The sequence below is a fragment of the Pristis pectinata genome, chromosome 19 (assembly GCF_009764475.1).
Source record: "Pristis pectinata isolate sPriPec2 chromosome 19, sPriPec2.1.pri, whole genome shotgun sequence".
NCBI classification, from domain to species: Eukaryota; Metazoa; Chordata; class Chondrichthyes; order Rhinopristiformes; family Pristidae; genus Pristis; species Pristis pectinata.
This window is the reverse complement of record NC_067423.1, coordinates 41751007-41771710: the sequence shown is the minus strand read 5'-3', so window position 1 is coordinate 41771710 and position 20704 is coordinate 41751007. Positions and strand designations below refer to the sequence as shown.

The 20704-nt window shown below is 40.9% G+C and overlaps 1 protein-coding gene across 1 annotated transcript in view; it reads right to left on the bottom strand.

Annotated features, from left to right (window-relative positions):
* The window catches only part of vezt (vezatin, adherens junctions transmembrane protein), an 89488-nt gene that overhangs the window by 19517 nt on the left and 49267 nt on the right, over positions 1-20704 (bottom strand). The window contains exons 5-9 of the mRNA XM_052034117.1: positions 17277-17555; positions 15856-16002; positions 10943-11090; positions 8810-9135; positions 8310-8503 (exon numbers count right to left, since the gene is read on the bottom strand). Of these exons, the coding sequence (XP_051890077.1) occupies positions 8310-8503; positions 8810-9135; positions 10943-11090; positions 15856-16002; positions 17277-17555 (1094 nt within the window). The remainder of the gene's footprint in view (positions 1-8309; positions 8504-8809; positions 9136-10942; positions 11091-15855; positions 16003-17276; positions 17556-20704) is intronic.

The following is a 20704-nucleotide window of genomic DNA, read 5'->3' as shown; positions in this document are numbered from 1 at the left end:
TATTACCCAAGTGGGGTAGCTGATTGCCAAATGTTTTTTTTTATTAAACAACTCTCTGGCCAGCATTTGCTGTGAAGTGGTAAAACAGATTGTTTCTATTCTACAGAAAGTCTGAAACCTTCATTGTACATCCCAAGACTCATTATAAAACTCCTGCTCAAAAAGAATTCTTTTTGCTTCCAAGTGTTCCACAGAAATACCATGTTTATTTTGGAACTCTAGAATCCAGAAGTTAAGACAATTTAATCGATCATTCAATGTGCACCCAGCAGAACCCCAACTCTCCAACTTGGCCCCACCTGGGGACTGACACATTGCACAAATTGAGGTCACTCAAGTCAATTATGGCTGGCTCTTTTCTCAGTACAGACAGGAGATGATTACTCTAGCCGATTCTACTAGAAACTAGATAAAAGGATTCGAGGCCCCAGCTAGATCCTGAAAAAAAAAACACAGCAAAAGTCTAGGGAGCTAGGGTACAAGAGGAACCTTAAGAGGGCATCCAACCTTGCAAGCTTTCTTCTCCATTGTTAAGTTCCATTACACGTTTTAAATCTAATCTCAGCCTCAATCGTTTTTATTGGTTGCAGTGTAACAGGGTGGCGTGAAAAGACAGATTTCCAAATTTCTAAATACACATTGGGTCAGAAAAAGAAGGCAGCATGTGGAAGGGTTGAAAGAAAAAAAATAAAGGAAAGAGCTAGTGAGATAGCCTCCAAACAAAAATCCCTTCCTATTGTATATTACGGTGAGACCATCAAGTTGTGGGTATTGTGCCTTAAGAGGGAGGTATTACCCTGGGCAGGAATATAGCAGAATGAAGCCAAAAAGGGTTATGTTACAAGGACATGTATTGACCAGACTTGCATTCCCATTACAGACGACATTGAAATGTTTAAGTGTTTAAAGAATTTGATAGGATGGATACTATTTTCATTGGTGGAGGGGAGTACAGAACCAGAGGACACAACTTTTGTGCACTGAATCATCCAGGGGAAAGCAAAAAATCATAGAAATGAGAAGCCTATGACAGAGCACCAGGTTTCATTTTCAGAAAATTAATCTTTAAGTAGTAACATTCAAAGAAAGAAAAGTATCAGGATTTACCTGGGAAATCCTCAGAATACCTAGGAAAATGATTAAAAAGCAGGTTGTCAAAAGTTGCAATATCTGGTTAAATAGCGAATCGTGCACAAGTGTGTAGGGGAACAGGACAGAACAAGTGAATCTGTGATGGAAAGGGCAGTGCAGGACGATCGGCTTAGATATTTGAGAAAAGTAGGACCTGCACAAGACTGATAGGTTAAAGCTCAAACCAACGTCTGCATAGGGGTGGATTTCACCAGTGCTGTGGGAGAGGGTTTACATTAATTTGGTGCAAGGATATAGCAGCAGAAAGGAGAGACAATGTGCACAAAAGACTGAATAAGACAGGCACCACTGTATCAGATGGGATCAGAGCAAGAGGGAATAGGAGATAAACTAAGAGTTTGTAGATGAGTATGCAAATACGTGAAATATATTAAATAAGATTGGTGAGCTTCAGGGACAAATAGCAACTTTTTGGAGCTATGATGAGGGGAAAGCAAGCTGGTAGGTGCTGCTACAGCACAACAGTAAGAAAGTGGCTGATGCTATGTTTGCAATACGCCCATTCCAGGGAGAAATTTAAGTTACTTTCATCCTGTGATGTGGTGATAACAAAGACCCAACTCAAAACAGGACAAGATTGGGTACTACAGAATCCTGGACACAAGAGGTTGAGAAAAATTAGTATAAATAAGAATGGATTATTGTTAAGTACAATATTTGAGCTGCAGAGCGAGACGTCATTGAGTGTGCAAAGAACAAATCCATATGGCTAGAGTTAGATCAAGCGTTAATGTATTATGCTCCTGGATTAGTGGAAGAGATATGGAAGGGCAAGTTTTGCAGGGAAATTACAGAGAGGGGCAAGACTGTGGAGTGGTAATATTAGGGGAAACAGAATAGAGCAGGGTAGTGACTGTGTGAAAGACCACAGACCAAAAGAGGAATAGATGAGTACTTGATGGTCAGCTTAGACATGATAGCCCCGAGGGCATGTTTGTGTGCTGTGGGAGTTTATCATTGGGGGTCGGAAGCATCTCTGAAGTGTGTTCATGAGAATGTTAGTGATAGTGCATTTGCAGCCCGATGAGGATGGAGACATTGCTGCACTGCTGGGGATCTCATTGAGGAACAAGATGTAGCAAGTGTCAGTAGGAGAACATTTATAGATCAGTGACCATAAGGTCTGGATTGATTGTGGAAAACGTCAAGGAGAAACATAGGGCAACAATACTTAATTATTAGAGCCACAATTTCAGTGCATTGAAAGTGGATTTGGCCAGAGTAGATTAGAAACAAAGATTACCAGGTGACACTGTAATTGTAGAATAGCAGCCTCTAAAGAAACTATTTCAAAGTCAAAGTCAAGTTTATTGTCATATGCACAGGTACATATATCCACAGGTGCAATGAAAAAACTTACTTGCAGCAGCACCGCAGGCACACAGCAGTCTAGTTACATTCCCATCAAGGGAAAAGATATGGCAATCAAAGCAGAACTCCCTGGTTGATGGAAGAGATCGTGAGGAGATAAAGTGGGAAAAGGGAATGTAAGACCAATGTTGGATTGATAACACCAGTGAGAATCAGTTCACCATAGCAAAGTAAACATAGGACAGAGAGGGCATGAAAGGAGACTGACGGTAAACAGAGAAGGGAATCAAAAGTCTTCTATGGGGAAACTAAATAATAAGCAAGTAGGTTTCATCTCTAATTCAGTCCCTCGAGGCTGTAGATGATGCTTCAACTCCAGCTCTAGGAGTTCTGAAGTGGCTGACAAGGCCAGCATGATCAGGAGACTCTGTCTCAGGTGGGACAGGTACTATTCTCTTTCTGCTGTTTTTGCTGGGCTTGTGTGTGCTTCCAATGAATGCACCCTAGGTACCATCCCAAATGTTCCTTCTCTGCTGAGTGTTCTTGGGCCAAGGATTCCTATAAGTAGTGGGATGTTGCACGTTTTCAAGGAGGATTTGAGAACATCCTTGAAGCATTTCCTCTGTTCACCTGGCCAACTCTTGCTGTGATGGAGCTCTGAGTGTTTGTTCTGGGAGATGGTTGTTAGGCATGTGAACAATAAGGATTCTGACAGTCATTTAGAGGATTTTGCAGAGACAATGTTGGTGGTTTGAGGTACCTGCTGTAGGTGGACCATGACACATGTAGGTGACCATATGTCAATGATAATAACATATGTCAGAAACAATAAATTTCACGACATACGTCAGTGATAATAAACCTGATTCTGATTCTAGAAGTGTGCAAGGAGCAGAGATCACTGTCATCCAGTAGACAATGAGCTTTGAGGACTTGGTCATTGAACACTTTGCATCAGGTAGCCAAACATGGTGTTGACTCACCGAGGCAATGGCGAACTTCACTGATCTCTGCCTTATTTGACAAGTGGCTTCTGAGATATAGAAGCTGTCGGATAGTAAGAGAAGTAGCACTTATTTAGGGACCAAAAAGGAGATCTATGCATGGAAGCAAAGGCCATGACAAAAGTACTAAATGAATACTTTGCATCTGAGTTAATAATAAGCAAGATTATCCGGTCAAAGTCATTTTAAAAGAGGAGGTGGCTCAGATACTCTATAGGTAAAATGTCGATAAAGGGTGGGAACCAGAAAGGCAAACGGTTACATTACCGGTTCAGAAAGGATGCAACCTAAGCTGCTGAGAGAGCTACTGGCCAAAACCTTCCAATCTTCCTTAAACATGGGATGATACCAGAGGACTAGAGCCTTGAAAAAGTTACAACTTTGTTCAAAATTGCATGTGAAGATAAATACATCCATTGCAGGTTAATCTCAGTGGCAGAGAAACTGCTAGACATGATAAGTAGAGAGAAAATTCATATACATTTAGATAATTATGGATTAAGATCAACAGAGGAGAGCCAGCTGAAATCCATGGAGTGAAAGACAGCAGGCACACGAAGCTGGTTTAGGGACAGGAAGCAGGAACTCTGGTGAATGGTTGCTTTTCAGGCTGGAGGAAAGGATGCTGTGGTGCTCCCCTAGGGCTTATACTAAGACCATTAGTTTCCTTGGTTCGACTACTGACTTAGGCTTGCACATACAAGGCACCATTTCAAAAAGTAGATGGCACAAAACTTGTAAATGTGGTAAATGGGACTGGTAAATGGTAAATGGTAAATTGGTAAGAAGTATGAGGAAAGGTAATGTAGCCTAGAGTACAATTCGATAGAGGATGAAGGAACACGAGTGTATGTAATCACAGATCTCTGAAGACAAGGACAAGTTGAGAAAGCTAGGGAAAGACAAAATTTATATGGCATCTTAGGTTCAAGAACAGAGTCGTAGAATACAGGTGCAAGGAAAGTACGTTGAACCTCAATGAAACACTAACTTGCTCGCAACTCTGGTTAACCCTCCCCCTCAGGAAAAGTGCAAAGGCCCTAGCAGAATGGTACCAGGAGTGAGGGAATAACAGAAAATATTGGAAATACTCAGAAAGTCAAGCAGCTCCCATAGAGAGATCAGGCCCCCCTAACTGGGGTTTCCTCTAGCTTTCCACTCAGCACAGCGCTGGTAACCAGACATCTGCGCGCCACCGGTGGACTCCTCATCGATTCCAATATGGCAGAAGGGTGACCCCAAACTTCCACTTGCCTGTCGCTAACTCTCCATGCACTACAGGCCTTGGCAGCCAGTGATCTCAAAACAGATATTGTTTCTGGTTGATGATCTTTCATCAAAAGGCTGAGGGTAATTTGATAGAAGTGTTCCAAGTCAGCAAGCATCTAAATAAGGTGAATAATGAGGAACTCTTTCCATTGACAGAAAGGTCAAGAACAAAATGATTTAAGGTGATTAACAAAGCTCCTTGCATAGAGGCAAAGCTCTTTCACACAGTGAGTAGTAATGATTCTGAGAGGATGGTGGAAGGGAATTGAATAGAGACCCAGGTGAGAAATAAATTGCAGGACAACAGGAAATAATTGGAAAAAGGCACTGGCAGAGAAGCAGCGTAGGCTCAATGGACCAAATCCCCTCCTGCTGTGCTGTAGTAATTCTGAGATCCCCTGATTCTATAAAATCTTTTAATTAGTTATGCTTTCATTGTGTCTATTTTCCTTTCAAAAAATTCATCCTAACTTACACCAGCAGAAAGACCCTAGATGAAGTGGTGCATTGCAGAATTGTGTGTGCTTTAATACTGATCTGAAGATTATTTAGTTCAAGCAGACTCGGCACACAATTCTAGCCACCTTAAAGTGCAGCCATCACCAGCATAAGCTGACAAGTTTAGTTAGAGAGCATGAGACAGTGATGTGGACAACTTCAAGGCCCATAAAAGTTACTTATTATCTGACAGAGTCCCATAGGTGAAGTTTTGAGGTGAAATACCACTGCCAAGTTTAAGAGCAGATGAAAAATGCCCTACTAGAAATTGACCAGCGGAACATTGGTGGATTGTAGAGTCAAAGATAATATGGTATTTATTGAAGCTGTAAGGAAAGGTTGGACAAACTTGGGTTATCCTCCCTAGAGCATCGGAGGCTGAGGGGGGACCTGATCGAGGTTTTTAAAATTAAGAGGCATAGATAGGGTAGACAGTCAGAATCTTTTCCCCATGGCAGAAATGTCAAACACCAGAGGAACATGCTTTTAAGGTTGGAGGGAGGAAAGTTAAAAGCTGATGTGAGAGGCAAGTTTTTTTTAAAATACGCAGAGTGGTAGGTGCCTGGAATGCATTACCGGGGTAGTAGTGGAAGCAGGCAGTTTGGTGGAGTTTAAGAAGCTTTCAGATAGACACTTGAATATGAAGGGAATGGAGGGATATGGATGATTTTCAGGAAGGGGACATTTAGTATAAATTAGCATCAAGATCAGCACAACATTGTGGGCCAAATGGCCTGTCTAGTGCTGTACTGTTCTATGTTCATTGTTCCCACTCCTCATGGCAATGAAGGTAAGGAAAGGTTTATCATACTAGGGTTCTCGAATTAGGCCACACTTGTAAATGACAACAGTTAGAGTGGCTCCAAAAGTGCTGTTCACAGACAATGATGAATAGAAAGCTGTGTACATTATATCTGTGGAGACATAAGGAACTGCAGATGCTGCAAATCTGGAGCAATACACACAACATGCTGGAGGAACTGAGCAGGTCAACATCTTGGCCCGAAATGCTGACTGTTCATTTCCCTCCATAGATGCTGCCTGGCCTGCTGAGTTCCTTCAGCATTTTGTGTGTGTTACACTAAATCTGTAACTTTATTGTGACCCTCTCACTGTGTTTGAGATCCCTGACCGCTGCTGTGAACATGGAACAACACTGGTCCAACACCAGTTCAAATTGCACATGACTGATTAAGGAGGAAATTTCATTACAGTAAGGACAAAATAATTTTATCAGAAAGGTAGTTTTGAACAGATGCTTTGTCTTTAAAAGAAAATCTTCGTTTCCAATCTTGTAAGCTAGACTCAAACAAAAGTCATTTTTGCAACGGGAAGGAAGAGACTGACTGACAGGGTGGTGACACTAATGTGGTATTGACGCAGGATCTTGGTGAACACTGAAAGGAAAATGCACATTTAAGGTGGAAGCAATCAATTTTCAGTGACCTATATTTGTTATAGTTACCAACTTTACAACCAAAATGCTTTTCAATTGCAAAAAATAAATTGGAGCCACACTTGACTGGCATGGAAACAGGTTCCTGTAGCTGAAGAGGCCTGACGTTAGTTCTGTTGTTAAGAGAAGCAGGCAGCATGAAACATGCTGCAGTCGCACACAGCTTACACCGTAATTTTAGATTGACCTTCAGATCTATAATGTAGGATTTCACACATTGTTCGCTTATTCATGGCTTTTAAACTGGCAAACTCATTACATGAATTCCTCCGTAAAATTTTGTATCTATCCCAAAAGAAATTGCAAGTTCCTATCCCTGAACACTAGCTTCCTCCTCTCTTTCAGTATGTGCAGAGATACTTGTATGAAAGAAAATTGGTGTGAAGTTTGCAAGATTCATGTTTATACAAGAACACGACGATCTTGGAATGTGCATCCACAGATCAAGTAACAATGTGGTAGATAAGGTGGTTAAGGCATGTGGGTAGCCAAGGTACAGGTCATAACAGGCAAGATAAAGCTGGTCAACCACAGCTTTAGTACTGCATACCATTCTGGTCACATTACAGAAAGGATACGGAGGCCAGGAGAGATTTACACAGATTTTGTTAGGCATGAGGAAAGATTGGTTAGGCCAGGGTTGTTTTCCCTAGAAGAGGAGGCTGGAGGGAAGTGTCGATTTATGTGTATAACTTATTGATGTCTCTGCTAAGGGAAATCCCTCTACTAAAGATTTCAATAACTATGGGACACATTCAAGTAATAAGTGGAAGGATTAGAGGAGGGGTTGAGGAAATAGCTTTAAAACAAAGAATAGCAGGGCTTAGATGCACTGTCTGGAAGTGTTATTGAAGCAGAAACCCTCGTCATATTAAAACATATCTGGATGAGCATTTGATGTGCCATAACACAATGTCCTAGGCAGTAGTTTCAGTTGTCCTTTTTCAAGTGGCATAGATATGGATCAAAAAGCCTCTTGCGCCACAAATTTCCATGATTTACAGGATGCCTTTGATAAAGAATCCATCAAAAAAAACTACAAACTTACACAAAGAGACAGAAAGCAATGTACAGTGAGCCAAAAAAAAAAAGAGAACCTAGTCAGCAACTGAAAGATGGGGAAGAAAGATGCCTGAGGAAATGTATCAAAGTGGAGAGGGATTTAACAGGAGGGGTCCAGAGCAGGACTGACATAGTTCTGCCCGAGTTACTCTGCACACATTAAGGAGTTTGAGCACAAAAACCTAACTGAATACTCCAGTGCACGACTGAGGGGCTACCACATTACTGAGAAGTTAAACCAAAGAACACTGTCTTTTTAGGTGGACAACATAATAATTTCAATAGCTTGGGAATTATCTCCACTGCCCTCATCAACATTTATCCTTCAATCAACAAAATTAAAAAGAGGTTATCTAAGCATTATCATGTTGCTGCTTGGAAGCTTCCTGTGTCCAAATTAGCATCGGTGTCTCTTACACCAATACTAACCACTCCTCAGAAGTGTCCCATGTGGTGTAAACTTCTGAGACTGTCAAAGAAGCTGCTTTTAAAGCAAGGCTTTCTTTTAAGTGCTTGGTGAGTATTACTATGCAATTTTTAAAAAAATCTTTTCTTACCTTTCTGGTCCTTAGAAGTACGTACTAGTTTATCCACCTGGTTTCTTGCCTCATCCCAACAGTCCATAGTTGCTTCCATATGTGGCTTGATCAATTTAAGTTTCTGATCCAGATCATGGTACACTTCAGGCATTACTTCATGCTGCTCTCTTGATTCATGGAGTTTTTCCAGATGATCTTCTAAAGTAATAACCCTGTATCAAATGCGCATTGATGAGGCACACTGGAACAGGTCAGGACATTAACATTTGCAATGAGAGCTCTTCATGCAACTGTTATAACACATACACTTTAATAGATGACTTTTTTTTCCTGATTTTGCGTTCTAGGCTAGTATAAATTAGACCTATATTAAAAAGCTAAAACATTTTTCGATAGACTATAAATGATCCAAATCACAATTTTTAAGGTTGAATTGTCATAGATTGTAAAATAATGCGTCTTTAATCTGACATTAATATTAAAACAACAAAGCATTTCAGTTCAATGCATGGACTTACTCAGTTATTAGCACCTTAAGGTGGAGCTGCAGACTACGAACCACAGTAAATATATTCTTCAGCTCGCTTGATTCATGTTTAGTCCTCTTCAGGGTTTTCAAATTAGGTTGGTGCTGCAAGTATCTATGTAATTCATAGCTGCGTTTCAATTCTTCAAGGCAAGTAGTGACAGCATGCGAAAGATCGTGGATTACTTCTGCAGTGATCTGATGCGCCAAATTCCCTGGAGAAACATGAGACTTGTGCGCAGTTTGAACAGGGGACAACAGCAAAACCAAGCGTCTGAAGAACTCCGAGTTTTGGCCTACCCACAGCTGAAAGAGTAGCTGGATGCAGGAAACATTAAGACATAGTACAAGCTGTTACCAAATAGTAAAAAATGCATCAAAATCGATGTGGATATTTATTGGTCTGTATATCTAAGTTATTGTACCCAGGTCTTAGGATAATAATTTAAATGGATGTGGTCCCATAATTATCACTATTGAGATTAATCAGTCTCTAATGAAGTTTTTATTTTTGTACTGTTTCTGACCAAAAACAAGCTGTGAACCATTGTGTAATCAAGGAATAAACATTAGCAATAGCAATATAAACAATAGTACTGTTAATCCCCTGTGAGAGATCCCTGTCACTTAAGCAACCTGCTTAACAACTGCACGTATTATGTAATTGCATGGAATGGGTTAATCAGGGAATAAACAACTGCTTCCCATCTTGTATTAAGATTTCTGAGATGTTATTTTATACTTTTCTCTTCTGTAATTTGGCCAAAAAGGCAGAAAGAAAGGGAGGACATGTGTCTCGCCTGCTGAACCTCTCTTCCTGTGGCTAATTGCTTGACCTTGGTTTGGCTACTTCCAGTGATGACATCAGGAAAACTCAGTGACAAATCCATGTCCTGCAGCTACACAGAGAGACGTGCACCACCCCTGTCACGGCATTCATACAGGAGGTTATGGAAAACAACGTTACTTGAAGTCACTCCCAGTTGGTTGTACAGCCCAGTGCAACTGAAAATGACTAATTCAAAAAATACCTACAGTTTTCAAGATGCAAGTATTATGGGAATAAAGTACATTTCTCCACTAAGTTTAATCTATTTGAAATAATGACAATTATATCATCCCACTTAATACATAGAACATAGGCCCTTCAGCCCACAACGTTGTGCCTACCTTTTAACCTACTCTAAGATCAATCTGACCATTCCCTCCCACATACCCCTCCATTTTTCTATCATCCCTGTGCTTCCACATCCTTCCTATAGTGAGGCAACCAGAACTGAACACAATATACTAAGTGTGGTCTCACCAGGGTTTTATAAAGCTGCAACATTACCTCGTGGCTCTTGAACTCAATCCCCTGACAAATGAAGACCAACACGCCATACGCCTTCTTAACAACCTTATCAACTCGCATGGCAACTTTGAGGGAGCTATGGACTTAGACCCCAAGATCCCTCTGTTCCTCCACACTGCTAAGAATCCTGTCATTAACCCTGTATTCTGCCTTCAAATTCGACCTTCCAAAGTGAATCACTTCACACTTTTCCAGGTTGAACTCCATCTGCCACTTCTCAGCTCAGCTTTACATCCTATCTATATCCCATTGTGACCCTCAACAACCTTCTACACTCTCTACAACACCATCAACCTTCAAGTCATCTGCAAACTTACTAACCCACCCTTCCAAGTCATTTATAAAAATCACAAAGATCAGGGGTCCCTGAACAGATCCCTGCGGAACACCACCGGTTACCGACCTCCAGGCAGAATATGCTCCATCTACAACCACCCTCTGCCTTCTATGGGCAAGCCGAATCCACACAGCGTTATGTGAAACACTGATACGTTATGTGAAACACTGATAAAACTTTATGATACAAAATTTACGGCAGAGAAGTAGGCCATTCAGCCCATCTTTTGGTGAATATGCTCCATGCAAACCTCACCTCCATCTTACCTCATCTCACTCCAATAGCATATCCTTCCATTACTTATTAATTCTTGTGATTACAATATGTATTTAAAAAGAATTTAACTAATAAGTTTAATATATATTGAAGTTTAAACATTTCACTTGTGTTACATGCAGAATCTCTTGCTTATCTCATGGTGCATCACACCATACCTTTAATGGCCTCAGACTGTAGCCATCAGTAAGCTCCTGAGCCTCCTTGTCAGATAGAACCTCCTCATTCAATCCCAGGCCAAGCTCACTTAATGGGATTGCACACAGATAGTTGGTCACATTATCAGTCTCAGAGTTCAGAGGATAGGTTTAATCATAATTAAGGCATAATAACAGAAGAATGTCAGCATGTACACATGAATCAAAATAATATTTGAGTCATATAATATCTTACCGAGATAAAGAAATGCAGGCTACAGATTAGGACTTTGTTCCAATTAAAATCATTTTATATATCACGTTTTCATTGAAAGAAAGATACAAACAGGTTAGGAAAAGTTAGACACCACTTGACATACTATTCAACCAAATGTACAAGATTAGTTGAAAACTAACGTCAGTAGCAATTTTCATTCAAATTGAGCACCAGGCAGAGCAACGGAGCAGAAATGATACAGTGATACCGAAACAAGAATAAGCCATCAGCTCCTGCTCCACCAGACAATAAGATAGTGGTTAATCTGCAACCTGAACTATAAACCTATCCTTGCTCCATACTCTTCACAGGCTTTTGACAAGGTCCTAGGTGGCAGGCTGGTCAAAAAGGTAAAAGCTTATGGAATCCAATGGAGAGTAGCAAGTTGGTTTCAAAATTGGCTCAGACAGCAGGAAGTAATGGCTAACGGTTATCAAGTGACTTTGTGACTGGAATGTTGCTACCAATTTAATTCCGCAGGGGTCGGTATTCAGTTCCCAGTCCTTTGTTTTGTGTAATATACGTTAATGATTGAAACTTAAATGATAAAAAAAAACACACAGATGACATAAAAATAGGCAGTGCAGTTGACAGTGAAGAAAGTTACAGACCACAAGGTCACAGATAGTCTTGCTTGGTCAGTTGGCCAGAAAAGCAGCTGATGAATTTTATACCAAAGTATTGTGAGATAATGCATTTGGAGAGGTGTAACAAGGGAACGGAATATGCAATAAAAGGGAGGATATTGATGGTGTGGCATGAACAAAGGAATGTCTGTCTTCCAAGCCTTAAAAGGTAGTAGGACTGGTCAAAAAGGTGAATAAATAGACCCACGGGATGCTATCCTTTATTAGCCAAGGCACAGAATATAAGAGCAGGGAAGTTATGCCAGAACTGTATTCAACACTATTTACACCACAGGTTGAGAAGTGTGTACATTTCTGGTTACCGCATTGTAGGAAAGACGTGGTTGCACCCAAGAGAGTGCCGAGGAATTGTAGCAAGGAGGAAAGATTGGACAAGCTGGGGTTGCTTTCCTTGAACAGGGGAGGCGAGATTTAATCGAAGTGTAAAAAAAATTATAAGGGACGTAATAGGGTAAATAGGAAGAACCACTTGCCCTATGCAGAGGGTTAAAAACCAACGGCAGAGACTTAAAGCAACTCATAGAAGGATTAAAGAGGAAATGAGGGAAAAAAAGTACCCAGAGGGCGGTAGGGGTCTGGAACTTGCTTCCTGAACCTTTTGAAAATCAGTGCAATTATATGTAACATGAAACACTATGGCTGAGCTTTAAGGAGCTATCAAGCTCAAAAAAGAAAAAGTTCTTTCAAGCTTTACAGCCACAATATTAAAGCTTAAATTGATGCCATAGGAGGGGTTTAAAACGATATGGGCCAAACGCGGGCAAATGGGATTAGGTTGGTGGACACCATGGTCGGCATGGATGAGTTGGGCCGAAGGGCCCACTTCCATGCTGTATTGCTCCACAATATAAATCAGCTTCCAGCACTTCTTTGCTTAGCCCAGTGAAGTGTAAATAAATGGGATTACTACTTGATACTGGTGCTGATAACACAAGGTGGTAAAAACATTAAGAAAAGCTATTCTTATAAAATTATAATTGAGAAAACACAATTTTGGAGGCAGAATTTTTTTAAGCAAATGGTTCATATGCTTGATAAAATTTGATAGCCAATTATACACAAGTCTTAACATTGTTAATGCAAATCTTTAGAAAATCTTAGAGCTAAATAAGATCTTCAGATTAAATAGACTTTTTTTTAAGAAGAATTCCAAGCAGGAATAATAAAATAACAGAACTGCATATCAAAGCAAATACAACTGTTGGGACACTCCAACTGATCTGCTGTTCCACACGAGAGTGTATTCTTTTATTACAAGTCTACTTAAGGCATCAAGCTTTGAAACATTTTAAATGCTACTTGCAGTTTGAGCTCTGACAAGGCCATGCTGCTATCTTGAACACTGAACTCTTATAAGTTAAGAAATGTCTAATAGGAAAACCACAGTGTTGTACAGGTCTAGTACTCTGAATTTTTTGTCTTACCCTTGAGGTCTTCCTAGTCAATTAACAATTAATAGTAAACTTTTGTAGTATTGTAACATTAACCAACAGCAGTGACAACATAACTGATCTCAATGATATCAAATATAAAACCTAAGACACAGAGTCATTTACAATCCCATTCTTCCAATGACATTTGTGATTCCGGTGAACCAGCAAGTCTCATGTCAGTGGTAGGGAAGCTACTGGAGAGGAATTTGTTTTAGATAAGACTTCTTTATTAGTCACATGTACATCGAAACACAGTGAAATGCATCTTTGCGTAGAATGTGCTGGGGGCAGCCCGCAAGTGTCGCCACACTTCCGGCGCCAACATAGCAGGCCCACAACTCCTAACCCGTACGTCTATTTTTTGGAATGTGGGAGGAAACCGGAGCACCCGGAGGAAACCCACGCAGTCACGGGGAGAACGTACAAAGCTCCTTACAGACAGCAGCCGGGTTGCTGGCACTGTAATAGCATTACGCTAACCGCTACACTACCGTGCATGCTCCGGATAGGATTTATGAGCATTTAGAAAACCATGGCCTAATCAGGGACAGTCAGCATGGTTTTGTACGGGGCAAGTTACGTCTTAGTAACAACTGAGTTTTTCTGAGGAGATGACGAAGGTGATTGATGAAGGTAGAGCTGTGGATGTCATCTACATGGATTTTAGTAAGGTGTTTGACAAGGTCCCTCATGGGAGACTCATCCAGAAGAGTAAAATGCATGGGATCCACGGTGAATTAGCCCTTTGGATTCAAAATTGGCATGCCCATAGAAGACAAGGTAGTGATCGATGGGACTTATTCTGGCTGGAGGTCTGTGACTAGTGGTGTTCCACAGGGACCTGTACTGGGACCTCTGCTGTTTGTGATATATATAAATGACCCAGACGAAAATATAGATGGGTGGGTTAGTAAATTCGCAGACAATACAAAGGTTGTTGGTGTTGTGGATAGTACAGAAGATTGCTAGAGGATACAAATCAGTCACAGGTATGGGCGGTGAAATGGCAGGTGGAGTTTAATCCGACCAAATGTGAGGTGTTGCACTTCGAGAGATCAAATGTAAAGGGACAGTACACTGTTAATGGCAAGACCCTTAACAGTACTGATATACAGAGGGACCTTGGAGTCCAAGTCCATAGCTCCCTGAAAGAGGCTGCACTGGTTGATAGGATGGTAGAGACCACATATGGCATGCTTGCCTTTATTGAGGCATTGAGTTCAAAAGTCGGGAAGTTATGCTGCAGCTTTATAAAACTCTGGTTAGGCCACATCTGGAGTATTGCATTCAGTTCTGGTCGCCCCATTACAGGAAGGATGTGGAGGCTTTGGAGAGGGTGCAGAGGAATCCAACCAGGATGCTGCTTGGATTAAAGGGCATATGTTACAAGGAGAGGTTGGACAAACTTGGGTTGTTTTCTCTGGAGCAGCAGAGGCTGAGGGGAGATCTGACAGAGGTTTATAAGGTCATGAGAGGCATAGCTAGACCACTGGTATCTTTTTCCCAGGGTCGAAATGTCTAATACTAGAGGGCACCTTTATATACAGAGAGTGGTGGGTGCCTGGAATGCACTGCCAGGGTTGGTACTGGAGGTAAATATGATAGAGGCATCTAAAAGGCTCTTAGATAGGCACATGAATGTGCAGAGAATGGGGGGATATGGACATTGTGTAGGCAGAAGGGATTAGAGTTTAGTTAGATATTTAATTATTGGTTTAATTCACTTGGCACAACATCGTGGGCCAAAGGGCCTGTTCCTGTGCTGTGCTGTACTGTTCTATGTTCTAAGTTCTAGTCCCTACAATTCTTGGTGCTAACAACTGTAACTGTAGTTCTAAGCACCATCACTGGGTCAACATCATGATACTGCCTTTTTAACATCACTGTAAGAATTGAATCTAAAGACAGATGAAGAGTTGGCATGGGGACTTGCATCTGCAAGTGTCCTTGTGTGTGTTAGGACTGGGCTCAGGAAAGATGTAAAAGAACTAACTCATTTAAATAAATTGTCACAGTCAGTAGCTAATGGTTAAAGGCTACAAAAACAGGCAAGGAGAGCCCTCCTCACACCACCTTCAAGGCAAGAAAGCCAAAAGGTGTGGCTTTGCCAGTGTTGATCATGAGATGAATAGGAAATAAATTTAATTATACATGCCCCACGAGTCAGATGTCAAAATTCCATGGTTGGATTAATGGTTAAGGATTATCTGACTTTTTTGGATATTGAAGGGAGATAACAGAATTCCTTTTCCTGGTGGTGGCAGAGTCCTGGACAAGGGAACATTAATTGAAAAATCAGTGCTCAGCCATTCTGGAAATAATACTTAATACAAAAGCTGGTAGAAATGCAAAGCACTTTTTCACAAAATATTGTAGATGCGCTTTGAATCTGAGAGTGGTACATTTCTGCTGAACATCAGTATATAAAGATATGAAGCCATGCCGGGTGGATAGAGTTTAGATATAAAGCAATAACAGCACTGAATAGCAGAAAAGGCCTATTGTTGTGCAATGCTCTAAACTTGCTGATGCATTAAATAAAGCGAGCTTGCAAGATCATTCATAACAAAAGGATATCACTTGAGCAGATAGCAGGTGGCCATTCGAGAAGCCCGATAGGTGGATTTCACTGCATTGTACACTGCCTTCCTCAAGCCAATTAGCTGTTGTCCCTGCTGTTGCCAGGAGCTTCCCAGTTTACTAGCAGGGCATGCAGCTGTTACCCTGGAAAACAAACCATTGACTTTAACTACTGTGCAGATCTCTTTACAAGCCTCACTAGCATTAAAGGTCTATTTGTGATGCCTTGCCTTTTTTAAACGCTCCCATTGAACGAATAATTAATTAAACTCATATACATACTTGTCAGAATCAGAAACTCATTTTAAAGGTATTTAAATGGAAAATTAAAATATAGAGAATAGAGTTATTATAGCTTCTAAATGGCATATATTATACTTACAATAATAGAGGCCACTCAGCCCATTGTGCCCACCCTAGCTCCTACTTCAGCAATCCCTTTAGACACATTTCACCGTACCCATGAACTTCTCTCTCTCTCACAAATGCCCATCAACTCCCTTTTGATTCTTTTTGTCATTAACCTACACTAAGGGGTATTTTACAGTAGCTAATGAACTACCAGTGACATGAGGACGCAGGAAGAAACTGAAGCACCCAGAGGGCAACGCTAATCTCCGACAGGAAGAACATGCAAACTCCACAAAGACAGCAGCCAAGGTCAGGATTGAACCCAGGTCCCCGGAGCTGTGAGGTGGGAACACTAACCGATGTACCACCATGCTGCCCTTGTAATTTACAGCATACGAATTGTGCCTGGTGTTATTAACACTGGAATTCCCAATTCAGAATATAGGGTTAAGATTAGAAAATTTTAGAATATGAATAAAGTACATGCAATTCAAAATATGAATGGAAATATAAAAGAAAATAGTAAGAAGATCTTCTTAATTGTCTTTTCCATTTAGTAATTTGTTCTCCTGATTTTATTAGATCAATTCATATCAACAAGTTTGGGGACTTTGTCTGCATTTATCTCATACAGCCATATTGGACTGTCCAAAAATTATGTAGTTTACTACAGGATACAACACCAACATTTGGCAAGCAGCCAACCATGATACAGGCAATACTCGAGGTGTGCTACTTTATGTTACTGATTAGTCACCATTGTATCCTTGCTTTCTTTGGCAAGATGATAAAAGACATTTCCCCAGACCGCACAAAGTTACAACTCACAAGTTGAAAGAGGCAGTTTATTAGTTAGCTGAAAACTCTTTAAATGGTGATAATTCCACTTATATGCTTCCTACATTTATACTACTACTCATATGCTTAAAATTACGATATTTTTATCTTAAAAGTATGATACTGTTTAATTTCAAAAGATTGAGGAACTTTAAGCAGAACAAAATATGCTGAAAAGTGATCAATTGGAGTAGATACAAACATAAAAATCTGTATAAAAAGGGACTCACAGCATGAATCCTCTTGAAATGACCTCTAGCTCCTGAATCTGTCGCAGGGTTTTTCGTACAAGACTGGAGAAGGCATGGCTATTTGCCACCAGATTTTCAAGACAGTTGCTGCATTTTCTCATGGATTCCTGAAGCCTGGCTCTTTTCCATAAACCAAAGCTTCTAAAAACCATATAAAGACTAAGCCCAAACATTCCTACCATGACCCAAGGGAAAGCGTCACTCAGGTTTGAGGTCATGATGAAGACACCAGCAAATGCAGCCAATATGGAAAGATCCCTAATATGAAAGAAGAAACACAAACTTAGTACTCTAGAAGTTTTTTTTTTGACTCTGTGGGACACAAAATAAATGCCCTCAAACACCCACCATCTTTTTTGCTTATAATAAATCATCTGTACTTTTACTACAATGCTGCACATTTTCAGCTTCTCTTGAAGATAACGATCCCACTCTGGGGTGTTACTCTCTTCACATCAACTTGTCCAAGTAATCATTCTTTTCATGCAAATCTAGACAGTATCAATGACCAGTTGCATTCACATAGCATCTTTCATTTAGTAAAATGATCAAAGACGCTTCAGACTCAGTTTGTCCCCTTTGATTCTCACCAACTTTTACAGATGCACCACAGAAAGCATCCTATCTGGATGTATCACGGCTTGGTACAGCAACTGCTCTGCCCAGGACCACAAGAAACTGCAGAGACACAGCCCAGCGCATCACGGACACCAGCCTCCCCTCCTTGGACTCTGTCTTTACCTCTCGCTGTCTTGGTGAAGTAGCCAGCATAATCAAAGATGCCACCCACCCAGGACATTCTCTCTTCTCTCCTCTTCCATCGGGTAGAGGATACAGGAGCCTGAGGGCACATACCACCAGACAAGGACAGCTTCTATCCCACTGTGATAAGACTATTGAACAGTTCCCTTATACAATGAGATGGACTTTGACCTTACGATCTACCTTGTTGTGACCTTGCACCTTATTGCACTGCACTTTCTCTGTAGCTGTGACACTTTACTCTGTGCTGTTATTGTTTTTACCTGAACTACATCAATGCACTCTGTACTGACTCAATGTAACTGCACTGTGTAATGAATTGACCTGTATGATCAGTTTGTAAGACAAGCTTTTCACTGTACCTCGGTACAAGTGACAATAATAAACCAATACCAATCAGAACAAATAAAATTACCCAGAGTCAAAAGAGTAATTTTAAAGGTCACCCAAGTTCTTGCTCAAAAAGGAGAGTCATCCACAGGTCTAGAAGTATCACAATCTGGACCTCATCAACATTCATTGTATGATATCAATTAAGGGAGTAAAATGAGTTTCCAAGGAGACATTACTCAGAGCACTCATAATCAATTCCAGCATGTCTGACTCAAATCAGGTAACTCAACACAGATCAGTCGTGAACCTGACACATACTCTTAGTCTTAGTGGTAAACAGACTTAATCAGATGAGCTGTTTAAAATGTCGTGAAGTTGAGAAACAGAGACATGCAGGAATGCAGCAAGAGAGACCGTTATATGAAGGATTACAACTGAAGAGAGCTACAAAAGGGCAAGTGAGAGGTTGAGAGGGTTGAGAGCTTCAAGTTCCTAGGAGTGAACATCACCAATTGCCTGTCCTGGTCCAACCTCGTGGGTGCCATGGCCAAGAAAGCTCACCAGTGCTTCTACTTCCTCAGGAGGCTAAAGAAATTTGGCATGTCCCCTTTGACACTCACCAACTTTTATCGATGCACCATAGAAAGCATCCTATCTGGATGCATCACGGCTTGGCATGGCAACTGCTCTGCCCAGGACCGCAAGAAACTGCAGATAGTTGTGGACACAGCCCAGCGCGTCACGGAAACCAGCCTCCCCTCCATGGACTCTGTCTATACCTCTCGCTGCCTTGGTGAAGCAGCCAGCATAATCAAAGACCCCACCCACCTGGGTCATTCTCTCTTCTCTCCTCTACAAACAGGCAGAAGATACAAGAGCCTGAGGGAACATACCACCAGGCGCAAGGGCAGCTTCTATCCCACTGTGATAAGACTATTGAACGGTTCCCTTATAGGATTAGATGGACTCTTGACCTCACAATCTACCTTGTTATGACCTTGCATCTTATAGTCTACCTGCAATGCACTTCCCTGTAGCTGTGGCACTTTACTCTGTATTCTGATATTGTTTTTACTCTGTACTATCTCAATGCACTACGTAATGAATTGATCTGTACGAACGGTATGCAAGACAAATTTTTCACTGTACCTCAGTACAAGTGACAATAATAAACCAATATCAACTTCATCTATTCAGTACCCCACACAAAAATAGCAAGAAGTTGTTGAAACTGTCCAATAGCCGTAGTTTCTCAGATTCATCACGCTGATAACAGGCCGAAGAAAATAAATTCTAATGGGACATGGAAAAGACGAGCACTGTATGTGCCAGAATAGATTAAAAGGGACCTAGAAGAAATTTTTAAAAATTTGAAGGCAACGCAGAAGATAATTTTGAGACACAAGAGAGACTGCAAATGCTAGAAATCTGGAGCAACACACAAAATGCTGGGGGAGCTCAGCAGGTCAGGCAGCATCTACAGAGGGAAATGGACAGTCGACTGATGAAGGGTCTTGACCCAAAAAGTCTGAACTCTATTTAAAATTATCAAAAGACCAAATAACTATTTAGGAGGAATTAAGACAAGATGAATTTGCTGTCACTTGACACTACTGATACAGATAGCACAGATGCAATTCAAAGGATCATTGGTATGGTCATGAGGGATGTTGGGCCAGGAGGGAAAGAGATATTGGAGCTAAGGAAAGTTCATGCAAAGTAGTAAACAACAGCATAGAGAAGTTGGGCAAAAGGTCCATTTTTGTAAAATAGAATCTATGTGAAACAGTGGATTGACTTCCCTAGTGGAGAAGAGCAAGAATAGAAAAGGGGCCAGAAATAAAAAAAAATAAATAAACACTTGAATAAAACATTCAGAGTATAGGGGTCAGTATTCAGAATAGGGTTTGGGAGTGGGCTCTGTGGTGAAGATTAGTATTCGATGATTAGGCTGGGTTCGGTGTTGAGAAGGATGGAGAGAGACCAGTGCTGGAAGACAGCAGTGAGCAGGAAGGGCAAACAGTGAAGGGGCAACTGTATTCAGCAGGAGAGGTGAGGTAGTGTTCAGTGGGATATTTGAACTATTTTTCTAAACAGAATATGGAACTACCTCTGGCTTCCCCCTCTCTCCTTTAATAGGCATGAACACGGAACCACATTATCTTACTTGGAGTGAGTGTTTTGGTCGGTGGTAGCATTCTGTCTCCATGTCAGAAGGTGAATGGGAAAGCCCTGGTGTGTGGAGATTTGAACATGGTCTTTACATCTAGTGGGACTTACTTCCAGATGATCTTTCCAGCAGCTCCATGGTG